Genomic DNA, 25,709 nt, shown 5'->3' on the forward strand with positions numbered 1-25,709 from the left:
CTGAAGTTTGGATCTTTAGGATAAGACTTTATAATAAGAAGTGATTTGTGTTTGCGTAAGTCTGTAAAATGTACAATGTGACAGCACCACAAAGAGGAGTGAGACTTTATTCCTAATTTTTTTTAAGGGATTTGATGAATGAGAGGAATTTACTGGCACATAAATGATACTGTCCTACAGTTAGTTTTCTCTTGTGTCTGCTTTTAGCCCTCCTGACCCATGTAGTTTTCTTAAAGTCATTAGGCACTAGAGTCACTCTAGGGAAGCTGCCTCGCACTTGAAGCTGTATTTACTACCTTTTGATAGATTTATTTTCTAGCTGTTTTTATGTAATTTCTATTAGTATCCTCTTGTTTTACTGGTATAGACCCACCCATGCAGGCATTGGCAGGTGGCTCTCCAGAGGCACATTAGGAGTTGTAGGTGCTAGCTCCCACAACATCTTAAAATGGTGTGCAGGTCCATCTAAGTCTCAATGGAAATAGTACAGAAATGTGCACAAGAGCTGGAGAAGTTCAAGAGTCCAATATAACTCTTTTTTTTTAATCATAAAACCTGGTAGGAGGCAGTAGGGGTAGGCTGGGGACCCCTCAGGCAATTGTCGGTTAGAAATTTGTCACTAACAGCAGTGAGAACCTAATTCACATTTGTCCCTCTTCTTCTTCTCTAGAAACATTAATAGTGCCTTAACCCTTCCTTTCAACCCAGAAAGGATGCCTCACTTCCCCTTTGCTCTGTCCTTTTCCATCTCCTTTGCTGAATTTAATTTCTGATCTCCAGGCTTTAAAGGCTCCCGTTACTGAGCGGGAGTTATTGGAAGTCACCATGTAAGTTTACTTCCTGATGGACAAAAGCAGCCTTACATGGCTTGGCAGCAGCGTACTTCATTACCATGATGGCATTCAGATATGCCAGATACTTCCCAGTCCCCAGCTGGGGATATGTGAACCTTTTGTAACCCAGAAACCCCAAATCAGGGAAGCTTATGAGTTTCTCTCATTCCTGTTTGCACTATAGAGATGATGTTTCCTAATCCAGAAGGGAAGGCTGCCAGTTACTCCACTCCATCAGTGACATCTGTCCTTATTGACCAAATAAAAGAAAAACTTCATTTTAGCTTCCTTTTTGTTGCAGCTGCCTTCTAATGCTTCATTGTAATTTGAAATATGAGAGTATGAAAAGTAATTAACTTTCTGCCCAGCCAAGCTATGCCTTTTTGCTGTTGCCTCCAAAGCAGACAACATCCCTCGTCCTTTCAGTTTGTTTTTTTCCTGTTCTTGATCTGTGCCATCAGCTACAAGGCCAATGTACCACAGCTATTATCAGTCTTGTCAATCTTAATGAACACAGTACATTAAATTTTCCAGAGCATATCAGCAATGTATCTTGTCACACAAGCAAAAGAGTGAAAAACTGAGGTGTTCCAAGAAAGTATTTTAAAATGATAGAAAATCATGGGAAGAAAGGGCCCACAGAGGCCATTTTTCATCCTGCCACATCACAGACTCAATTGTATCACTCCTGAGTTTGCATTTAAAAACCTCTATGAACATGAATTTGATGGCATCCTCGGGCTATATTGGTACCTTGGGTAGAAAGAAGTTTACAGTTAGAAAGTTGTTTTCTAACTACTGATATGTCTGTTTATAATTTCATTCCTATTCCCTATGGACAATAACAGATCATTCCCTTCCTCCTTGTAGAAGCTTTTTCTGTTCTTGAAGGCAGTTGTCATGCCTCCTTACAGGCTGCTTTTTTCAGGCTAAAGAAGCTCAGTGCTTTTGCCTTTCTCCATAGTTAAGGTTTACTTATAATTATGATGATTCCCAGTTGCTCTTGCCAGACTTTCTGCAATTAGGCCATACCCTTCTGGAGGTCTGGTGTGGAGGAACGGGTGGTGTATTCCAAGGGAAGCTCTCCAAACAGATTTGAAGGGCTGCCAGAGGTCATTGCTGGCTGTGCCTCTCTTCCTACATCCCAAAGTGATAAACAGAATGATAGTATAATGACATTTATTGAATCATTTTCAGCTTGTGAACTGGAACAGAGACAGATACAGTTCATGTATAATGGGAGAAAAAGTGCAGTTTTATGGGAAAAAGTAAACCAAAATTTGGAAGCATCAGCCATAACTGTTGTTTGGGAATTGTTGTATTAGTCTAATGCTGCTACTCAAATCCATTCATTCTTCTGCAGAATATTTTTGTTCTGAAGGATGAGTACTGTAGTCAGAAGTCTTCAGTTTTTCTGAGATGTACATCTCATGACCACCACACATAGGAATGATTGCATAGAAACAAGAGGAAACATGCTGAAACAGAGCCAATCCCTGTAGTCTGTAGCCTTCAAGATCACTAAGATGAAAGTTGCAAAGGACTGATTTAAAAAAAATATTCCCTAAAATGACTCAAAAGGTACAAAGTACAGACTTAGGAAACCCAGACAACATATTAATAGTCGAATCAAACATCCAAGTGACTTGTACATTATTTTAGATGCAGCTTTTGGAAAGTCTCTCCTTGCATCATGCCTCCTTTTACTTTCATGGGATGTGCAAAATATAGCCTACTTCAGCAAACCTAAATTTAGCTGAAAAGATTTTAAATACACTTCAGAAATTAAGATCTTGGGGTTTAGTTTCTGTTTAGAACTGGAGCTTTAGCACATCGTTAAAATTTTTTTTAAGGATTTATTTTAATTAGTATTTTAGTTGTAATTAAATCTTTGGCCCAGTAGGATTTTGTCATTGTTATGAACCACATGATAAGCATTCCTCTAGTACTGTATTTCATGAAAATCTGTGTCTTTTATAAAAGATTTGGTTTTTCTTTGGAAGGTACATTGAAAAGTACAAAATTATGAGCTCTTGAATTAAAGAGAAAGAAATCTAGATATTTAATTTTCCATTAATAAGAATTATGTTACTCAGCAGTCTGTTTATACGCTGGTGGGTATTCTGTGGAGCATACAACTTCTTCCTATCTTTGTGAAATTGTACTGGAGAAACCTCTGACAAGACAGTAGTTTTTGCTACTAAAGAATGCAGACCAGCTTAGCAAACTATGCCTTATGTTACCTCAACCCAAGATGATTAATCCTCTCCTTTCCTATTGTGGTATTTCTGGTTATGTTAGAAAACCCAGTTCTCTCTAAACTACCTTACACACTTATTTGAGTATTTTTCACTTTTTTTAACTTTTTTTTTTTCCTTTTTCACTGCAATTACCACTTCATCCAATTGATAGATTCCAGCACTTGTATAAACGTGATTAAATTTTCACTTGCATATTCTTTAAGGTCTTTTAAGTAATTTGAAAACATTTCTGAAATTTTAAGGATAACTATTGATATCCCTTAGAAAGAATTGCTTGCTGCATTCACAATCAGGGAGTAACAATATATATGTTTGTATAAACATATTCATATGTATGCATCTATGTGTTTATATATGTTGTGTGCATGTGTAACATAAATTACGTGTAAGTTAATATGCTCAAGGTGACTTTCAAAGCCCTGCTTTGGCAAAAATGTTCTTAAGAACAGGAGAGAACTTAGGAAGGCTCATTTTCCACCTAAGTTTGTGGTGCATAAATTCAAGCAGCGCCCGTATTTTTGGCCATAAAATTCCCATTATCCCTAAGATTAGGTGACCAATACATGCACATTTCATGATTCAGATCTAGAGTGGGGGGGCACCTGAAATCTGCTGAATTAAAAATCCATTTTAATGCTTGAGACATAGACAGGACTGATTTCAGCACTAAGCACAGCAACCACAAACACGCTGTTGGAAGAACTTGGCCAGCACTGTTTTTGGTGCCCACAGTTTGGCACAGTATCCTTCTGGTTAGTTATCCTCCTTGTAGAGGAAGCTGGAGATCTGTGTTCAGCACTTTCCTGCCCTCAGGACAGACCTAAGTTCTCAGCACGTTCTTGCCCAAAAAAGCTGTATATAGGTCTTGCACAAACTGCTTCAGTTGAATGGAGGAGCAAGTGATGAATCAGACTTGTCCGTACCCTCACCGTTTGCTATTGGCACAGTAAGGGTGCTTCACACTGAGGATTGTGTGACTTGGGTTGCCCTTTGGAAGTGTCTTGACTGACTGTAAGCAGAACTGATTTGTTTAATTCCGTATCATGCTTTTAGGCCATACAGTTGGTTTGTGATGTCTAAATGAGACACCAAAATTAAGGCATGCAAGTCTGGCCCTTTGGGCACTTGTTTAGAAGCAGAGCCAATCTCCTTGAAAACTTCTCATCTGAGTTTGCTTCTGGCCTCAGATTTTGTGAGCCATGCTTTCATTTTAGAGTAAAAAGTAAATTTTGTACACATTTTCTGGAATTTATTCAGGAGAACTGGGATGCAAATAAAGGCTTAATATATAAATAATCTAATATATCATTGCTTCACTAAGCTAACTAAATGAATCAGAATATCATGATTTATTACAGTTAAGATAAAATCAAATTAAAAAATCAACAGGTTCAAATATTCAGCCCTCCCCATTGTTGTGTCAGGTAATCAAAATAAATTATGAGACTGGCATTAGAAGCAATTACTTTCTGACAGTCTTGTGAAAAATTTTAGGGAAATATGTCTGGTTTAGACTAAAACCCAAACTTAGTTTCTTGCACTGATTTAATTCATAAGGTAGAATATTCCTGTACCTTACTTGTGTTCTCCTCCCAAGCAGCCATTCTGGTTTTCATTATTTGCAAAAGAAATCATTCATTGTGTTCTCCTCTGTGGTTCCCACTGAGGAGCAGCTTCCCTTCCCAAGATCTCCATGGGCTGTGCTCCTGTGACTACTCTTGTCCCCTCAGTCCTGCCTACCACAGTAAGATAGAGCCTGTCTATCAGCTTCTAGGGAGACACTGCTTCAACCACCTGTAGGAGCAGCTTTGGAACAGAAACACTTTTTAATACAAGAAAATTTATTTCTCCATCATGAAGATTGATGGGAAGCTTTAGGGAAATTTTTTGTCTTAGAATACTGTACATGCACAGATTTCTATGTACACAAGGCATATGCTCTTATTCATAAAAAAAACTGTGGAAAAAATCCCAAAAAACTAAATGCATCTCTTCAAAAGCAAAGATTAGCTTCTGATTCATTCTTCAGTAATTTTAACTAATACATCTGTTGCTTTTTATATAGTATTGGAACAGCTTTGATGGTTCTGGGCTTCCCACTACAAGACTTTGAGGTGCTGTAGTGTCCAGAGCAACAAAGATGGTGAAGGGTCTAGAGATCAACTTCTGTGATGAACAGTTGAGGGAGCAGGAGGTGTTTAGCCTGGGGAAAAGGAGGGTCAGTGGAGACCTTATTGCTCTCTACAACTGCCTGAGGTAGGAGGTTGTGGCCAGGTCAGTCTCTTCTCCCAGCAACAAGTGACAGGACAAGAGGACACGGCCTCAAGCTGTGCCAGGGGACTTCAAGTTGGACATCAGGAAGAATTTCTTCACAGAAACGGTTGCTAAGCATTGGAACAGACTGCCCATGGAGGTGGAGTCACCAAACCTGGAGGTGGAAGGGACTGGACATGGCACTTAGTACAGCTGACAAGGTGGTGATCAGTCAAAGGTTGGACTCGGTGATCTTAGTGCTCTTTTCCAACCTAAATGATTCTGTGATTTCAAGCATTGTGGAATACTGGCAACAAGTCATCTATAGGGGAAAAAAATTTAGATCTAGGCTGCAAATTCCACCCCCATTCTGCTTAACTGCACACGTCATAAGTGCTTCCAAAAAAATGAGGATATGTGAAGACCTCTATCAGGAAAGCATATCTTTAAACCTCTAGATGGGGTAATGGACATGAGACCCATAAATGGCAAAATTAGTCCTATTAATCTATTAAAAATTGTTTAAGGCATTGTGTTAATGAAAATTTTGCATTTCAATACCTCAAGTGATTATTTATTCCTGGCATTGTAGCAAAAGATATGGGTAGCTTCTATAGCTTTAAAACTGATGCTGATGATTTTGACCCAAAATACAAGTTCTTTTCCAATTAATTGCAAAGTGGAGTACTTATAACAAATAACTAAAATGTTCTTGAACTTGGAGCCGAAGACCATGTTAATAGCTGAGTTTCAATGTGATAGCAAAACACAGAAAGAACATGATCTCATCCCTTGCACACAAATTATAGCAATGCAACTTTTAAGGTAATATGTTATATTTAATATATAGCACTATACATGTATTTTATTAATACTAAATAGTTCTATGCACATCCAAAAGCATATATATTTTTAGGAGCAACAAATGGAAAATTATTATTTTAACCTAAATATTATTTATACAGAATATTGGTTCAATTTCATTAATTTCAGTAGAACTCAGTTGTAAATGTATTTAGCCACCTACTTTTTTGGAGTCCAGTCTTTTCAACCTTAAACTGCTTTGTTCTTTGACAACCTGTGTGATATAGTGGGTGTTTTTCCTCTTTTTTTTGTTTGACTTCTCAAGGAAAGTGCAGGAAACTGCTATTTCTTCATTTGCCAATCCATTGTACAAAGACCTTAGTTCATCTGGGAAAGTAAAGGTAAGTAGCAACAGCTGCTTCTATATGTGCAGAAAAATGTGAGGCTGTAGTCCTCAAATAGTTTTCTATTAAAAGAGTGTAGTCCCTCAGTGAATGCTATTTAATAAAAGAAGTGAGAATTAGAAATTGACTCAGTACTCAGATCAGTTCCAGTGCATTTTGAAAACATGGGAATGTTTGAAATCAGTTTTGACAACATTTCAATATTTATAACTATTATGACTATGGGCTGGTGATTCGGAGGAAAAAAAAGGTGGTTTGGATTAAATATTTACCCACACACAGATAAGAAGAATCTCAGTGGGACTTGTCTCCTTTTGTATCTGGGAAAAAAACAAACAAGCAAACAAAAAACCAAGAAAAACCATCCAAAAAATCAAACACACAACAACAGAAACACACCAACAACAATAAAAACACAAAATGCATAATTCAGCAGCCAAGCTGCCTTCCCACACTCACTTAACTTTAATAAAACAGTTTAGAATCCTTCCCAGTACCTTAAATGTACATCACAATTCCCATCACTGTAAAATTCACCTTGACACTAAACAAGTGAATGGTCACAGATTTCCCTAGTACCATTTGCTGATCAGAATTAAGAGACTGATAGAGTAACAAAGAAATTTTTGAATAAATTGTGTATAGAAAAGTGAACATATTGCAGCAAAAGACTTAAAGGCAAGATTTAATTATCAAATTACAATGATATCTAAAATTCATGTCTTACATTTAACAAGAAATAAATGATTGACTTAAAATGAAGATATCTCTGGTATTTTGCTTATAATTTAAAATAATATAGACAAAGAACCTTGGAGTATTTAAAGTATCCTTCCTGCCCTCATTTTGATACTACCCTTATTAGCATTGGAAGAGCTAGGCTTGGTTTGAAATAGAAAATAAAACTTCCTTGTTCTTTGCACAGTCAATAATATAAGATTCTACTGCAGCTTTGAATAGGATTAACTATGACATGCCATTTACTTTCTATAAAAGGGTCCTTACACCTGATTTTAGAGACATTAGATCAAATGAATTCACTTTTAGGTTGGAGTTTGTGAGAGCTCCAAGTTGGAAACATTCCCATAACAATCATGTCCAATTTATCAGGACATTTTTATTTTAGTAAAAATAGATTCCTGACAGGCTTCATTTAATAGCAAGTTGAAAAACAGAAGCACAGAGTAGGGAGAGACATTTTCATGGAAGACGGCCCCAGGCATTGTGATTGAAGTCCAGCCATGTATCAGAATTTCCTCTATTTTCTCTGAGACTGGGAAAATACATGTTTACACTAATTCTTCTTTTTAAAAGAAAACAGGAATTATGAGTTTTCTCCAAGTCTGGTGAGACTTAAATCTGAATGGTATACCATCAATCAAAAGATATGACAAACTGTGAGCAAAAGCTCTTATCTCGAGCTGAATACTCACAAGTTATGCACTTGTGGGAGTCTCTCGAGTTTCATAAAGAACAATTCTTCTGAACCTTTCTGAACACCAAAACCATGTGGGCTTAGCATAGCTACGCTCTTGCTCATAATACTGCCTCGTCATTTTGGATCCATAGAGTGTGCTACCCAGGCACCACATGGCAGAATATATTATTTTCAGCTCACTAAAAATATTCTGAAGCAGTTTTTGTCTTTTTATAGCCTCCTGGGTATGCCACCTCGCCTGCCGTTCAAATCAGTGTTTCTCCATGGCATGAGGTATGTAATAACACATTTCTAGGGTATGTGTTGGGCTAGTAAAGGAAGTTCATTTGCAGAGGAAAGGGAAAAATATCGCTTAAAGTCAATGGTGTATTGCTACTTATAACGTTAGCACCTCTGGGAATCTGAGAAAGATTACTGGGACTGAATTGGTTGGCAACGACCTCATAATAACAATTTTATTAATGTTGCTCATCATAGCTACTTGTTACACCATACACTAATTCAAAACGTTTCAGTCTGGGCAGATGCTGAAGAAAATGTTTAGAATTCTTGAAATCCTTACCTGAAGAGTTCATATTACCTATTTTCTCATACATTCCTCATTCAAGGAAATTAGAACCATTCTCTTGAATAAAAGGAAATTACAATACCATGTACCAAAATTAGCGAGCCAATGCAATTACACTATTGTATTCAGATTGCCCTAAAATAATTCTAAATGTATATTAGAGCAAGGACTCTGCAGACAAGGGGAAAAAAGGTGGAAACAGATACAGAAGTAGGTTAAATAACTTGATCAGGTGCATGTGGTAGGTAATTGTTTTCGTGGAGCTATGCTAATCAGCTGAAAGTCTGGTCTAAAAATATTTAGCGATTTTACGGTTTTCTTTTAATATGTCACTTCTATAATGATGCTACAGCCATTTGCATGTGCATTTTAAAAAATTAATTTAATTACTTGGATTTTAAATATAATTCTTTTTTGTTTTAGTATCCATTTAATGAAGATGTGAATGATACTTCTTTTCCAAATCCTCTCTATGGTGTAGCAGCAGAAGACATGGAGAAATTATGCAGTTCCTTGAAAACACAAACATAAAACAGGATCAATATTGATTATAACTTTGCCTAAAGATTTGTTATAAAATCTGAAAGTGTCATGATACTGTAGTATTTGCAATATGAATTAATAACTCGTCACAAAATTACTTTTATTAAAACAATTATGTTCAGAAAGTAAATTTATATTTAATATAAAATCCATACATAAGTAAAATATAATTATATATAGTCTTCTGTAATTTCTGTTGGTGCAGAAAGAGATTGATAATTATAACCATGAATTCATTTTACATTTGTGCAGTTCAAATTCTAGTATGTTAATAAAATGTTTAATCAAATCCAGATTCTTAAGGTTTGGGAATCATATTTTTATGCCCATTATTTGAGAAATGATAACTTAAACGATTCTGTAATTTTGCATTAGAAAGGGATTTTAACCGACTCTTTTAGTGTTCCAAGATGCAGAAGCAAAAGAAAAGTCTTTATAAAATTAGAAACATATCGAACTAAATTGAGAGTGGTCATGAATCATGGATTTGAATATCAGCTCAGCATGTGATTCATCTATGTGACATACCAGTAGATGCACTTATTTTTAAAAAAAATTTTTAATATTAGCCTTGATAGTTATATCTGAACAAATTTCCCTCTGGTCAGCTCTGTGGTTCTGCAGTGCTGACCACAGTGCTACTGATAAATTTAGCTTCATGGTTGACAGAGGGTGGAAACGGGCATGTTCAGGAAACCATATTTCTGCTGAATAGGTTGGCCTCCCACACAGCTGAAACTTATGTCAGCCCATGCCTCCATGAGAAAGATATTGGGGAGGAATTCTGGAGTGCCTTGTGATTTTGATTGTCATCCTCTGTGGTACCAGGCATAGCTTGTTATAGTGTTTACGCTTTAAATAACCTGACAAAATGTCATCTTCCATAATACCCACTTGCATTACACGATCGTCATTTTTAGCTTGAAGGCTTAAGTGTTCCTGCTGTGCTTGTGTTTTCTCCCTCCCTGTATTTCTACAGTCTGCTTAATTTTAAACCCATTGGCAAGTTTTAAAGTTACTAAACTCCTATAAATTGCATAAAAACAGACATCTGCACTGTAGATGGTATCTCTGTTAATACCTTCATTCAGGGAAAGCTGAATTCCTTGACATTTATTAGACTTTTGAGATTCCAGACAAAAAAAAGCATACATCATTCCATCATGTACAGGGCTCCTTGGTTTGGGTTTGGGTTTGGGTTTGGCAGTGTTTTGTTTTTCTTTCACTTTTTCTTCCTAGCATAACCATAACCTATATCTTTCTATATTATCTATATATCTTTCCATATACCTACAGATCTTTCTACCTGGGGGCACAGAACTACTTTTTGACTTAGATTTTTTTTTGTCTGATTTGTTTTTTCACGGGGAGCAGAAGTAACAAGGCATGACGTTTGCCCATCATTCTCCCCACACTTTTTCAGCAATATGCTCATCAAGTGCCTCTCTGCTGCATTCATACACACACCTGCCTTAATGCCATTTAGTTGAAAGTTACCAAGTGTTATTCATTAAGGTTTTAAAAAAGGAAATGTGATCACACATGCTGTTTTCTTTCTGAAACAAGATTAGTATCACTGAAACATAGAATTTTCTTATTATATTTGTACCTCTTAGGTTGAGATGCAGAGAATACATTTGATCCAGGAAAGTGCCATGTGCATCCAGCTTCTGAACTCTGATGTTTTGATAAATCTGTGTGAGATGATTGATTTCTGTATTATAAACAGGCATTGAACATTCCTACATGGTCAAGCCCAGGTACTCAAATTCTCATTTATTCCGCAATAGACTAGCACTGCTTGCAGAATTTCATTTGACACTAAAATGCTGGTCATGCTATAGTTCTTAAATCTCCATTCATTGTGTCATGCTATGTATATCTGTAAAAAATTACAATAACAAAAAGGATAAGATTAACGATAGTTATAGTAGACTTTTATCACATTCTCCCTTACGAGGAAAAAAAACCCCATATTTATTTTACTGTTTATGGTAATCATATTTTAATGTCCCAAATAAAAGTAGATGATTATAAAGAATTTTTGTAGAAGAACTCAAGGAACATTATATTACTCATCAGCAATTATCTCCTGAGAGAACTGTGACTCTTCTGGATAATCTCTGAAACAAGGTAGGCCTTGCACCAAAATAATTTTCAATTTTTATAATTGACAATGATTACAAAGAAAGTGCTGAAATTCAGACTTTTAATCTTCCTGAACTTCAATAATTTTTTCTCTTCTTATTTAATGAAGAATAGCAGATTTAATTATATTTGGTATATGGTAATTGTTTCAGCTGACTAACAGCCCCAGCCTGAAATGTTTAAGACATAAATTTTACTTTTTATTTAATTTTCTGAAATTTTTCAGTACTTTAAACCAAATTCACAGGATTCATATTCTCAGTCATCCTTTCCACAATTTCAATTTCAAAATCTAAAGAACAAATCTAAAGGAAATATACAGGATATGAATATACAGGAAAAAAATATTGTTAACATTTTCTACATAGATTTCTTACTTCTTCCAATTGATAATATCCCCTGGCTAAATACCCTCTGTAAGCTTATGCTGCTATTGCCATAAAATTTATGTAATAAAAATTATTTGTTTCCAAATGACTTTTTTTTCTGGGAATAAATTGGAAGATAAATATTCTACACAGACAGTGAATACTATACCTAGTCTAATTTAAACATGTTTGTACATTAATGATCCAAGGTAACAGCAGAAATAAATTACAAGACAAACTTTCAACAAAACCCAATACCACTTTCAGTGTGGTCATTATGGTCCTCTCAGAGTTGTTTTGCTCCTGAGGTCTCACAATCATAAGGAATACAAGCAACCAAGTCTCTTGGATTTGGCTAACCTTCATTTCAATCCAAGATATATTTGCAGTACATATCAACAATCATGTTTCACACACAGATGGCTGGATCTTGTCTTAGAAAGCATCCCTGTATTTGCAGCTTGTTCCAATACTTGCCTCAACATCTGCCACTGGCTACAACGTCTCAGTTTTGGAAAAGGTGTTGAAGGGGAGCAGGATCTTTATCTCTGTCTGCAAAACCTGAAGTACAACCTGTGGCTGTGTACCTTTCTCCTTGCCAATACTGATGGGCTCAAGCCTTGCTCAGAGCTCCCCTTTGGGTTCGGTGGTTGCACTGGTGCAGCCATACCTGTGTTTTGCACTGGTGCCCCATGCCTCCATGCTTTCCTGCATCTGCTGGTCATTACAGTGGATATGCCCATGGATGTAGTCCAGGTGTTTGCTGCTGGTGACTTTCTCTCATCCTTTCCCTGTTTCACCAGCAGCAGCCTGATGTATGTGAAGATGATAAAACTGATCAACCACGTGATCCAATTTTGAAGTTATTATGGTTTTTATCTAGAGGATGGGTTAGATGGCATCCAGAAGTCCTTTTCAACCTAAATGTGCTTGTAGTCCTATGTTTCCATGGTGTTGGTGGCACCCAGTTCCTCCTTGATATCATTGTCCTCTTTAAATTCTGTCTCCAGCTTGTGCCATGCATATGTCTGCTGAGATCATCCTGAAGCCAAGGGTGTCCTCAGCTCCCCCTTACGGTTCCTTCATTATTTGTTCAGCTGTGGCTGAGGCCTCAGGCGCAACTTTCGACTTTTTCATTACCTCTTTCTGTAGCTTACACAGCTGGAGATAGGCTCTTGGATTACTTAGATCTTTGCTCTGATCTGCTGAATCTTAATCAGACATGCTGCCAAATATAAACACTGGAGCTACAAAAAATGTCCACTTTTTGTAGCCATCAAGCTGGCAGGGGTTAAATTAATCTTGTCCTCAGGTAGATGCCTACCCTAGAATGCAGTACATTGAATTCTAGAAGCTCCTAATTCTTTTTGTTGCCTGTAAAGACAGTCTAGACATTATGTCTGCAATGGAGATGTCCAGATTTAATTATATTAATGCCACTCATACTGTTTTAATTAACTCAAAATTTCATTAATATATGTATATAATAGGAAGATTTTCACTGGATAATCTTCCTTACAAATGTGCATACAAATGCTCCCTGATACACAATCATTTTCCAGGCCTCTCTCTGTTTGTATAAATTAGACAGAAAGAGCTTAATAAACACATATAACTTGCAGTAATGCATCTGTCAAAAACCGACATCTTCTGGTTTTCATTTTCAGTTTGTGTGTGGGAAGAGAGGGAGAAGGGGTGGGAAGAATTCATATGAGAACAAAAATGGAAGTTCCTAAGCAGAAAAAGCTACTGTGGGCTGTATTGCTCCGTGTAGATCACAGCATGTGAGAACTCGGGCACCTGACATGGAACAGTATTCCTTCCTTCTCTGCTGAGAACTTAAAGACAGTCATTTATTCTCCAAGGTACCAGTCAGTTACTAAGGCTTGTGAACAGGAAATTGTTCTCCACTCTGTGAGAATGAAGTACAAAGCGCAGCAATGGAAGGAAACACAATACTAAAAACATGCATATTAACATCATTCCAAACTGTTCCTAGAATGTTACCACTTCATCAGCTGCAGCTCTTGCATTGTAGCCCATTTTTATTTGAAAGCAGATATATAGCTGACCAGAAGGGTGGCCATAATGGGCATGTTCCTGCAGCAGCCATCCACAGACCTTCACAAATGTCAGGCAAGTTAATATTCATATCTGGATTTCAATTTACCATCTGCAGCTATTATCATTCTCATGGATATATTTCATGCTCAAGAAAAAAAAAGGTTTAAAAAGAAGAAATGCATTTTTCTACAGGATATTTGTACAGGACAACTAAGATATGATAAACTGTAGAGCATATTAGTCTTGGTGGGTTTGCATTTTACTTTTGTTACAATACTCAAGCTGCATCTTAAAGGGGGACAGGGGAATAGATCAGAACATAACCTCAAACACATCAGGAATTTACAGCATATTTACTGTTTTATTGTAAAACCACATTTTTTGCCCTCAATATAGCCAAAAAGCAATATAGTGTTCAACCTAGATATGGGAATATGAAACTTGACTTAGTGTTCAGGTGGTGTAAATTGGGTGTAGGAGGTAAACTAGAGTAGCTTGTGGTGTGACAATGAATTTCTTTCAGTCTTCTGGGCCTTCATGGACCACAAGCTAAAATACATCTCCCAACATTGATTCCAACTACTAGAAGGAATTTTCCATTCTGATAGTTCAATTAATTTTTAAATGTTTCTTTTTACCATTTCTTCATAAAATGAGTTAATTTTTACTTTTATAATTAATTTATGAAAAATGCCAAATGATTATGCTTTGGAGAAGAGCTGGTCAAGTTGTCAAGTTCAGGGAAATGTTTAGGCAACAAGATAAGCCAGAAAGAGCTATCAGGTGCAGGGGAGGGTGAGTATTCTACTTTTCTAATGAAAATGTGAGTCTCTGAAGCAAGTCAGCAAGGCATGCTCAACTGGGTTAAATGGGTTTAACAGGGAGAAATGAGCACAAATTATTCATGGGAATTCTTTAATCTTCTGTGTAATTATGTGATCATTCTCAGAACAAAGACTTTGGTTGCTCATAACAGGAGGAAAAAGTCAGTTCACACTCAGCACAATGATTAGCATAGAGCTATGGAGAACAAAAAAAACCCTGATAATCTAGTACATTAATTTTTTCTGCATATTTTGAAAGTTTGGGATGCTAAGCCTAAATAATTTAGAGGTAATAATAACTCTTTTTTTCTTAAAAGAAAGCTGTTTTCATTTTGTTCTTTATCTTAGTTTTTAATTTTGAGTCCTACTTCTTCAACAGACTAATTTTTCTTTTTCTCAACCACTTTATTCAGGTCATAAAACAGTATCATTCTGTGACAAGTATTTTACAATGCATATGGTATGTGAATTTTTAAAGCTTTAGTCAATGTTATTATGGTTTTGATATCCAAGGCTTAGAATACAACTGAGCACCAACATACAGCTATGTCAGACACATGCTATGTCAAGATCATTAGCATGAGTAATCTATTTGCTATTCACACAGACATATTGGCCAGATGTGGACATTAATAAGCACTATATTACAATTGGTCTCCAATGCAACTGTGTATTACAGCTACTTTAGTAGTTAAAGTATTCAGTGTGATTCACGTGAAGTGTTGTCATGGAATTAATAATGATTTGCATCTTTTTGTAAAAAGGGTCTGTATTCATTGTAACAATGTGATTATTCATGTAATAAATTGAAGAGGTAAGTGGGACTCAGGGTTATGCACTGCCTTGAGCTTATACACAAAATTCCTACTGACAAAAAGACAATTCAAGGGATAAAGGAATATACTCCTAGGAGTATACTCCTAGATATATACTCCTATACCAATTTAGAATATCCAGAAGACAGGGATTAAATTACTTTGCAGTTCCTGTTTAGCTGTTTTAGCCTGAATGAGGTTTCTCTGGACACCCTTGAGAAAATGCAGTGGACAAAGGATGCTCAGGCTGAAAGTTCTGGTAACACATGCCTTTGCATATGTTAATCAAGGGAATTTTTAAAAGTGTTTCTGCAGTTTAGCCAACACATTAAATGCTACTTTAAATTACTCTAAAATCTTCCTAATTTACTAGCTTTGTGGACTTTCTCTTGAAGGTCGGTTTCTCACAGGTAAAAGATTTGAAAGGAACCATTGAAAGGAGCTTATGGATTCAGTCTCAGTTTATTTTCCTGTTTGCATGACTGTATCTAACTTTTCAACTAAGAAGTAGATAAATCCTATCCAGTTCAACAAAACTGTCTCCAATTATGGATGGGGTAGAATGATGAGAAGCAAGGGAGAGAATTAACATCAGTTAATATTCAACATATTAGGTATCCAGGAATAGAAATATTTTCATGCTTCTATTCTGTTAATGACCCATTTCCTGCTTACAGATAAAAATTAAAGAGTAAGTTAACATACTGCTTCTCTAAGTTCACTGCAAATAATCCTAAGAAAATTCTTAAGGCATTTAACTGAAAAAAAAAAAAAATATTGACCAAAACTTTTGCTTTGCAATACCCATGGGAATTCTAGAAAAAAATCACCAAGAGGAAATTATTTCACAAAATGTTGCCTATAAGAAGACATGTGGGCTCCCTCCTTATATTTAGCTTGTCATCTTCCTATAAATAGGAGTTAAACTCACCACCTCATACACTCCTGAAAAGCTCTCTGGAAATGAAACTGAAATGTAAGTGCATACCCAGTGCATACCATACACAGATCTCAGGTTGTTGTACAACGTTTTATCTTTAAATGAAATGATAATCATAGAATCAAAGAATGGTTTGGTTTGATAGGGACCTTTAAAAGTCATCTATTCCAACCCCCTGTAAGGAGCAGGGACAACTAGATCATGTTGCTCACAGTTCCGTCCAACCTGGCCTTGAATGTTTCCAGGGTTGGGGTATTGCCTGCCCCTCAGGACAACTTGTGCCAGCGTTTTACCACCTTAATCTTAAAAAATTTCTTCCTTATGCCCAATCTAACTCTATCCTCTTATAGTTTAAAACCATTATCCCTTGTCCTATTGCTACAGGTGTCACTAAAAGGTTTGTCCCCATGTTTTTTATAAGCCCCTTTACATACTGAACAGCTCAAAAAGGTCTCCACAGAGCCTTCTCTAGGCTAAACAACCCCAACTCTCTCAGCTTTTGTCATAGGAGAGGTGTTACATCCCTCTGATCATTTTTGTGGCCCTCCTCTGGACCCTCTCCAGCAAGCCCATGTCTTTCCTGTGCTGAGCACTCTGCAAATATGATTATTTACAGAGTCTTACAAGAGAAAATATAAGATCTCTCACTGAAGTGGTTGCAGGGATAGCTTTGATTTCTTTTACCGTGGAACTGATTAATGAAATTGCACATATTTGTTATTTAAAACTAAGTTAAGCTTGCACTATATACTTTAACCTGACACAAATTAATCATACATCTATATACAAACACACACGGTAGCTGCCATGAGGAAAGGCAAGTGAAACATGTATATCTCTGAATCTCTGAGTTCAGAGAACTGTCTGTGCTTTTGGCTGGACTTTTCTTGTGCCAATGGGTTGTTTATTTCAACTTTCAATCTTTCCATCTTTTTCATCTTTTCAATCTTTATATATGCCTTTTTATCCTCTTGCTTATATTCTCTCACTGGTCATTCAACCCTTCACTTATTCTCTTTTCTACATGAAAGGGAAATGCATTTTTGATCAAATAGACAATTTTTTTCAATCCTGCTGGTTAAGTTACATGTACCCTCTATGCTGTCTCTATCGTATATATTGCATTGCAAATTCCTCTAGGCTTTCTAGGTCCTCAGGTACTACTACATTGATTATCATGAATAATGTCACCTGATTTTAAAGAGTTTCAATTGCCTATAAGTCTTATTGAAGCCAATGGGAACTGCAGTCCCGGGACCTCAAGAAAGTCCAGACACAGTCAGAAACCCTTATTTAATAGGCAAAATATGGCTTGAAACTCTTAACTTCTGGGATCTTCATTTCAGTGTTTTAAGTAACTTGCTTTATCTTTGTTTCATTGTCATTTCTCATGGAACAGACGTGCATCATTGGATCAAATAATTTTCAGATAGTTCCAGACTGTGGTGAAGAATCTGTACCTAAATCAGACCATCACAGACATTTGAAGCACTGTTTTCCTCCATCACCCTATGCTATCTGCTGTGGTAAGGGCTGTGCCCTGCCTGTTGTTTGAGTGAATGTAGTGCCGGGGAAGGAACACAAGACACATGGTGGGGAGGGACAGTTCATTGCAGACAATTCATGCTCTTCCATTTGACACACAGCAAAGTAACCATATAACAATAAGACAGACAAGTTTGGTGTTGAATTTCTGCTGTTTCAGAATGAATTTGCAATAAGAGCAATATACTTATTTTTCTGATTTAAGTAGCGTGGTTCTGGAGCTCATCTATCACTTTGATATCTACTGGTTACCTTATAATTTTGCACTGCCACAGAAACTGCCCCAGTTGCCTGTAAAACAGCCATGCTTAGATAACAGGATTAGATATAATTTTTAATTCTTCTAGACAGAGAAAATCTTAGGCTTCAATGTCACCTCAATGAAGTTTGAAGACTTTGAATCCCATCGAAAGAGCCTTGGACCACCAGCAGTATGGGCTGTTCACTTAGGAGTTTGACTCAATGAACCTTGTGGGTCCCTTTCAACTCCAAATATCCTCTGTGGTCTGTGAGTCTCTGTGGGAATCTGGAGAATCGTGCAAAACAAACAGCTGTGGAAGCTGGATGCATGTTTGGTGTGCAGGTACTAGAATTATTGACTATAGAACTTCTGTTTCTCCAGTGGCAAGAACCTAACAGAATGAAATATTTACAATTCTGAATAATTTTCACAAACATGTTAATAATCTATCAATATGCTTTATGAAAGTGGTATCTTCTTCAGAATGAAAAAATATGTGGAGTTTTGGTTGGTTGCTTGGTTGGTTGTTTTTTTTTAACTGGGTACACTCAAAACCCCTGTAAGTTTCAATTTGGAAAGAAAAGGTGTACGCTGTCTGAAATGGTATACTTGTTAGCAGATTCCTCTTTGCTGAATAGAAAGGTCTTAGTTCACATGAAGGAAAATTACAAGTATCTCTGTATTGTGTGGTTTACTCATCAGAAATGCTCCAATTCACTCTTTTTTGGGAATACACCTCAAATGGGTTGCCATTAGAATGACTCAGGTGACTTGGCGGAGAAATGTAATCAGGAAAATAAAAGATTTGTTGGTTGCTTGCATACTTTTGGGCGAGATGTGGTTTGCAGACACAGGAATGGGGACAGATGGTTCTGGTTTTGGCTTTAATCTATTAAAATGGCCTAATCTGTTTGAAAATATGCCCAAAGGACCAACAGTGTTCCAGAGATCTACAATACCATACAAAGTAAAAATTTGCTTAATGAGTGTTTTAAGTAGTGAATTAAAATTCCACAAGAAACATTTGAGGAAAGAAAAGAAATAGCCCACCAAGGAGAAATTCTTTTTCATTTAACCATTTTTCTTTACATAGCTTCAAGCTTCATGACACATTCTGTCCTTAATAATATGTGAATAGTGAGTGCTTATTGCTATGACTACTTTATATTAGGCAACTATTGACTACAGATTTAAAGTGCACTGCAAAAGTACTTCATGCCATGTTTCCATTTATATTATGCTAAAAAAGTAAATATGTTAAGGATGACCCAAGAACAGACTTGCAGGAGGAGCCTGTATAACAGAAGATATTTTGTACTTCTCTGACACCCACATGACACATTTAATACACTGCCAGCAATATAAATCACACAGACAGCCTTTTCAAGATAACAGAGAAGTATTACTATTCTCTTAAAGCTGTACTTTTTTTGGGTGATAGCACTTGCTACTTTATGCAGCAGTCAACAGAATCCTGTATCAAAATAGATTATTGTGTAAGCAGAAAGCAAACATGCAAGTTTTCAATTGCAAAACTGCTTCAGCTGCAGTACAGACACAACAGTACTTGCTTTCAATAGCTAAGGGGAAAAAAAAAGATTGAAAGGCATACCAGTCAAATTGCTGTAACTTCCAATCCAATAGAACAACGGCAAACTGCCCAAAGGAAATGCCCAAAATATTTGATCTGAGCCATGTTGAAGGACAGTGTGTTGCACATTGGGAACTCTTAATCTTAACAATCATGAATGAGTTTTAAAAGAATTAAAAAGCCATCACTACTGTTAAAGATATCTTACCTAGAAAAAAAATTTAGGCACTGGTATTTTTTAGAATATATTGTATCTGTATATATTTAACAATTCCTTGTGAAATTAATTCCTTTAACAATATCCTGACAATCTAAATTGTAAATAAATGTTAATTTTCATACATGCATAATATATTACTACATTCTATTCTTGTTTATATATTTTATGCATTATATATAAATTTCACATAAAATATGTATTTGTATTGTATTTTGGGGTATGTGTTAAATTGAATTCTAAGAGCAGCATAATAAAAAAAATTAGTTTGACTAATCTTTAAAGTAACTTTCTGTTAATCTTTTTGTTATGACATAACATTTTTTTATTATTTTTGAATGGAAAGTAAAGCTGTGCATTGTTGCTGTTAAACATTAATAGCAACACTTAAAAAACAGTAAAAATAGACCTTGAAGTTATGTGCAACATGTAATTACACATTCAGTAGCCCAGTTTGTAGTGTACTTTTGTACAACATGTTCGTGATTGATCAAAAAAGAACAGGTATGCTGGTTCTAAAGCTAGCAGGAGGACTGCAGTGAAATGCCTTAGCAAGCCTTCCTCTGATCACATTACAGCAAAGTATACAGCTTGTGCTTCATTTCAGTCATGTCAGTCATTCCAGTGCAGTGCCATCAAAATCAAGGTTATACAAACCATGTAAGACAAGCCATGGCCACAGTTGTTTGGTTATTTTTTTGGGTGATTAGTGACACCATAAATTATCAGAAAATACGTCCTGTACTAATTGATGATTGCACAATGTGAACAATCAGGGATACTCTTAGGTGGGATTAATTTTGCATCAAAAGATGTTATATAATAAGACTACTAAAATATTAATATACATTCTCAGAGACACAAAATTCTGTTCTTATATGAAATTAGCTTTTCCTAAGCAGAAATAGATATTAGCTAGTCTTACTAAATCCCCTAAAAGTTGAAGTGCCTATCAGCTTCTGTTTAATGTCCATGAAATGGTGAGAAGCACAAGTTAGGTTTTACTTATGAAGCTAGAAATGGCACTACAGTAAATGACACATTTCAGACTAGTTCTGTTGAAGGGGAAAATTCAGAAAAACATTTAACTTTTAAGCATCTGCTGAAGGTATTGCCTAAGCTTTACTGGAATACATGCTTGAATTTCATTGCTGTGATTTACATCTTAACTGCCTTAAGCACTAAAGGTCTGAGCAGGTAAAGCAGCTGTTTTTAACTGTTTAAAGGCTGAGTAGTTTTTTCCTTTTTCACAACAGGAAAAAAGGAAACCTTTTACCCTCATCTTCATCCAGCTCACACCCCTAGACGTCCTCATTTCAACCAGCAGCCCCCTGTCGCTTTATGTGCACCTCGTGTGCACCCTGCATGTGGAAGACAGAAAGGACTACCTGAGTTGTGTCCTTGCATGCCTTGTGAAACCAGCACAAATGTTGCTCTCCAGCTTTTCTAAAGGACTCCTCTTGCCCAGTCACTGGCCTCAAAAAACCCCTTCTTTCCCTTCCCTCTTTTCCTTCCCTATAACCACCTCTCGCCATTGTGCACACACATCTCTTCTCTTGACATAGCCCCAGAGCTGCAACCATCAAACCCCTGAGTCTCTTCTCCCACCAGAGGAAGAAGCAGGGTGCTTACACAGGGCTACTGCTCACACCAAGACCAGCATAGAGAGGGAACAAAGCAAGGGAAATGAGAGCAGCTACAGCTCCAGCATGATCCATGATTTTCTCCTTTCCCCCTCACTAAAAATAATGTGATACAATTTAACTAGCAAAAAAGAGAAAAGCCCAGCTACAAAAGAAGCTAAATCTTCTTCAGGTTTGAAAACAATACTACATTTGTGCTAAGGTTTTTTTTTAGTTTTACAGGTGGAAATTAAAATTAATAATTCCTGGAACTGACAGATATCCATACAGATAGTCTCCCTTGGATAATATACTTTGATCCCAGCACTCTGTAAAGGAGTTTGGTGAAAAAAACTAGATATTCTACATTAATTTTTTAACTTGTTACAACCATTTAGAGAGCTTATATAGCCCCTCATATAAGAATATCCTTGTTAGATGCTTGATCCATAATGAAACTATTGGGTGGGCAGACACTAGTTGAGGTTCAGTTTAAATGTGGGAACTGAGGCAGAATACAAGTCTGGATCTCCCTTCCGTCTCCAGCTGTAAGGATATAGGTTTATGCAGTGTAACACGATAATTCAGACCATTTTATCCAAGCAAGTAAAGGCAAATATCCTGCCTGAGATGAGTGAAAATTTCAGTCTCCCTCATAGGAGGATGAAACATTGTCCACATGTGTGTTCACAAATAAGGGCAGGAAAATTACCTGCATTTGTCTCAGAATGGTGAGATGTGAGTACCTAGACTATATTACTCTTCTGGTGGGAAGAAGTGAGAGGCAAAACAAAACAGCTGTCAACCCCATATCTACTCATTTTCCAGAAAAGTACATAGGCAAAGGCAAGCTCTGTACACTCTCCAAAAGTTCTCTTGAAAATACACACTTTTAGAGTGAATGTGAGATTCACTGCCAGAGAATCAGAGGCAAGAGATTGCTGCATAGGGATGTTGATTTCTGGTTCTTATCCATCATGCAATTTCATGACTAATCCCTTGAAAGAAAATGCCTTCTTCATGACCTGAAGAAATGTCTTTCAGAAGCCAGGATCAGACATCAAGACTCAGTCCCCATCAGAGACTTGAAGGAAGTTATTTTATGATCCAAAATCAGATCTATGAAGGGGCTTTCATGCTATGAACGCAAATTTAAAGATATGGCTTTGCAGGTGTGTGGCTAAGAGCTAGAAAGCTCTGGGAAGGCAGACTCAGGACTTGTCACCAAAACATTTGCTGCTTCTGAGTGTGCTGCCTGGTGGAAAGCATCTTCCTCTGGAACTGGCTTACTTTGTTGACTTTATAGGGAGACTTGGTTGGTGACCTCCCCCACACCTTCCCCAGAGCAGTGCCTTATTCGCAGCATACCCTGCTCCACTGGGACACTGCTTGTGAGTCTGGACCATAGGGATTTGCCCAAGCCCACTGTTTCCAGGCTCGTGATTGATAAGCTTTGCCTCCCATTTTCAAGTGGTCACAGGTCCTGATGGAGCTGACCATGTGCTTGGGACCAAACGTGCCACACGGTGAAGTAGTGAACACGGTGCTTTTCTTTGGCTCCTTTGTGTCCAGTGCCTGCTGAAGACCACAAACCAGTAAGAGACCACTTCCCTTTGGTTCTCCTGGTTAATCAAACTGATGTCCCCAGTTAATGTCATCAGTAATACAGCTGAAAAAAGACTTAGCTTAGTAATAATAAATGACAAAGAATTTACTTTTCCTCCCAAAGCTTTGAAACAGAAAGATGCAAGTGTTGCTTGAATAAATAACAAGTAGCCTATGAAAGGATGCTGCCAGCTGGACATAAGAATCCAGACAATGCAATGTATACTGTCTGTGCCTTTCCCGTTATCAGAGACTGGATGTGCAGAGTGCCTTACAATGCAGGGTTAATTGAACCTATTGTAGAGAATCCACCAAATTCTGGAGTGTTTGTGTCTGCAGAGATTAAAGTTCTGTCTATCCTCACAGCAGACAAAACTATATTTGGCATCTGGAGATATATTTTTAAAATTCAATTTGAGATACTGTTCCAGCAGTATTTCTAATAGATTATTACAGTTTATAAAAGTTGACTTTATTTACCTTCAGTCCTGGGCATTCAGACTTGTTTTTTCTCTTTTGTTCTTGTGCTGCACATTATTTAATAAAGGGGAAGGAGGGAATTGGAATATAGTTACATGTTATTGTATAAGGAACAATGTTCGGCACAGGTTTTCTACTCTATAGTTCCCACCAAATGTTATATTTTGGGTCCTCCATGTACCCAGAATAGAGATGGTTTGTCTCATTGAAAAGTATTTTCTCCTTGCTCTGTTTCTCAACTTGGCATACAAATACATAAGAACTTGTACAGATAAACACAAATTTGCACGTGCTTTATACATTTTAAAATGCAATTACTTTCCTGACAGCTTTTTTAATACATGATCAACGCAGAGCCAAGATCTGAGGAAATTGTTTGGGTTTTCATAACCACAGCAATCAATCAAAAAGTAGAATGAGATCTTTTAGCACTGATATTTCTGAGCAATGGTAAAAAAAAAAAAAAAAATACTTCAGGTTTTCTTAACAAATATCTTTACCACACCATTCTCCCCAAACCTCAAACACACTTCTTTGTGAGCTGCAAATGTAGGAAAATTTGATTTCAAGAAATGACTACTGAGACCAGTACCAATGCAGATCAATCACATCATGCCACTTTAAACTCTGTTCCTGCTAACTTAACAATTTTGGGCACAGGCTGATCTTTATGCAGAATATAATTGAGCTGATAAAACTTTTCAGCCAGCTTTAATCTGACAATTAGAAACTTCTTGCCCCAGTCACACCAGCTGGAACTACCAAAGACCATGATGAACCATGTACACTTCACAGTGCAGCAATGAACATATTAATAACACCCCAGTTCACTCTCCTCCTGCTTTTTCCTCTACCAAGCAGTTAATGAGGGGCAGATGCTATAAAAGACCAAAAATCAGCTTGTGCAAAGGTGATGGATGGTGATACCACAGCTGCCTCTAGAGCTGCTGGAGCAGCTTGGTGTGGAGAGGGGCCCTGCCCATGGCAGGAGGCATCAGCAGGCTAACACAGGTTGCAGCCTGAAAGAGAGGCTGAACTGGTGCCTGGATTTCCCTGCAAAAGGGGAAGTAGTGGCTCTGAGATTAAGGGACTGATAACACAGGACTAATCTCTGTCTGGTTTTAAGTTACCTAGAGGTGGGTGATATATGCTGTATGTAGGAGAAGTGAGGAGTTGCTGTGCAGACACTATGGGACATGCCTTAGGCACAGATATTGGCTTTTGGTAATATCCTGAGATTTTAAGAACTTGTATGATCAGATTGTAATGGGGCTTTTAATGTTATTAATTTTAAGAATAAATTTTTCAATTCATTTCTTCTTCTATTTCATCTCAGAACACTTTCTTCAACTCCCCCTTTACCAAGAGAAAGCCAGTTCTGTAGTGTCACACTGTGCTGGTCCCCAGAGCTAGGCCGAATTCTGCCATCAGTGGTAGCAATAAAGCAATTAGGGAATCACAGCCCTAGGGAGGAATCACCTGAAATAAGAGGAACAGAAGCTTGCCTTTTGTTTCTGTGGTGACGTTTGGTTTTACTTGACTAGGTTTTATGGTAGGGTTTACATTTTTTTGGCTGTTGTATAATAAAACACTTTTACTGTGGTTGGTTTAATTTTCAAAGCTTTAAAAAAAATCAATTTGTTCCTTTGCACTCAGTTTATTTGAGTTGAAAACCATAATGTGCTATTACTTCAGGGTCACTGCTTAACTTCTGTTGACCCTCTCGCCCATGAATTCCTGGAGTTTATTGTTACAATCTATTTCCTGGATTATTTATGTATAAACTTACTTTTCTTGTTCTTAAAGAACCACTATCCAAGTCTTTGGAACAATGATTAATTTTAGGGCAAAAGCAATTTGCTAAATGCAGGAACACAAAATCCATGAAACAATTCTTATGAACATCTAGGTTCTCCTCTTTGTATTGAAGAGATTTTGAGAGGGTTGTGACAGATGTGAATGTTTCAGACACCACAATGTACAACAGGGAAAGAAAAAACCACAGTGCATAGAGCTAATAGGACACATTAACAAATACGATTCTGTCCTTTGGGTCAATTGAGTTAAACACCTGCTACTGTATATCACAGCTTCTTTAAGCAGGAGAAGACAAAGAAGAATAAAACAAAATCCTTATTAGGCTTT

The 25,709-nt window shown here is 36.9% G+C and overlaps 1 protein-coding gene across 1 annotated transcript in view; it reads left to right on the plus strand.

Moving 5' to 3' along the window:
* The window catches only part of MALRD1 (MAM and LDL receptor class A domain containing 1), a 237,235-nt gene extending 227,838 nt beyond the window's left edge, over positions 1-9,397 (plus strand). The window contains exons 38-40 of the mRNA XM_042044140.1: positions 6,477-6,552; positions 8,210-8,266; positions 8,985-9,397. Coding sequence (XP_041900074.1) covers positions 6,477-6,552; positions 8,210-8,266; positions 8,985-9,092 — 241 coding nt within the window. The 3' untranslated portion in view covers positions 9,093-9,397. The remainder of the gene's footprint in view (positions 1-6,476; positions 6,553-8,209; positions 8,267-8,984) is intronic.
* Positions 9,398-25,709: the final 16,312 nt, after the last annotated feature.

This window comes from Corvus kubaryi, unplaced genomic scaffold, assembly GCF_017639235.1.
Source record: "Corvus kubaryi isolate FWS band 111438036 unplaced genomic scaffold, C.kubaryi_AGA036_p1.0 37398, whole genome shotgun sequence".
NCBI classification, from domain to species: Eukaryota; Metazoa; Chordata; class Aves; order Passeriformes; family Corvidae; genus Corvus; species Corvus kubaryi.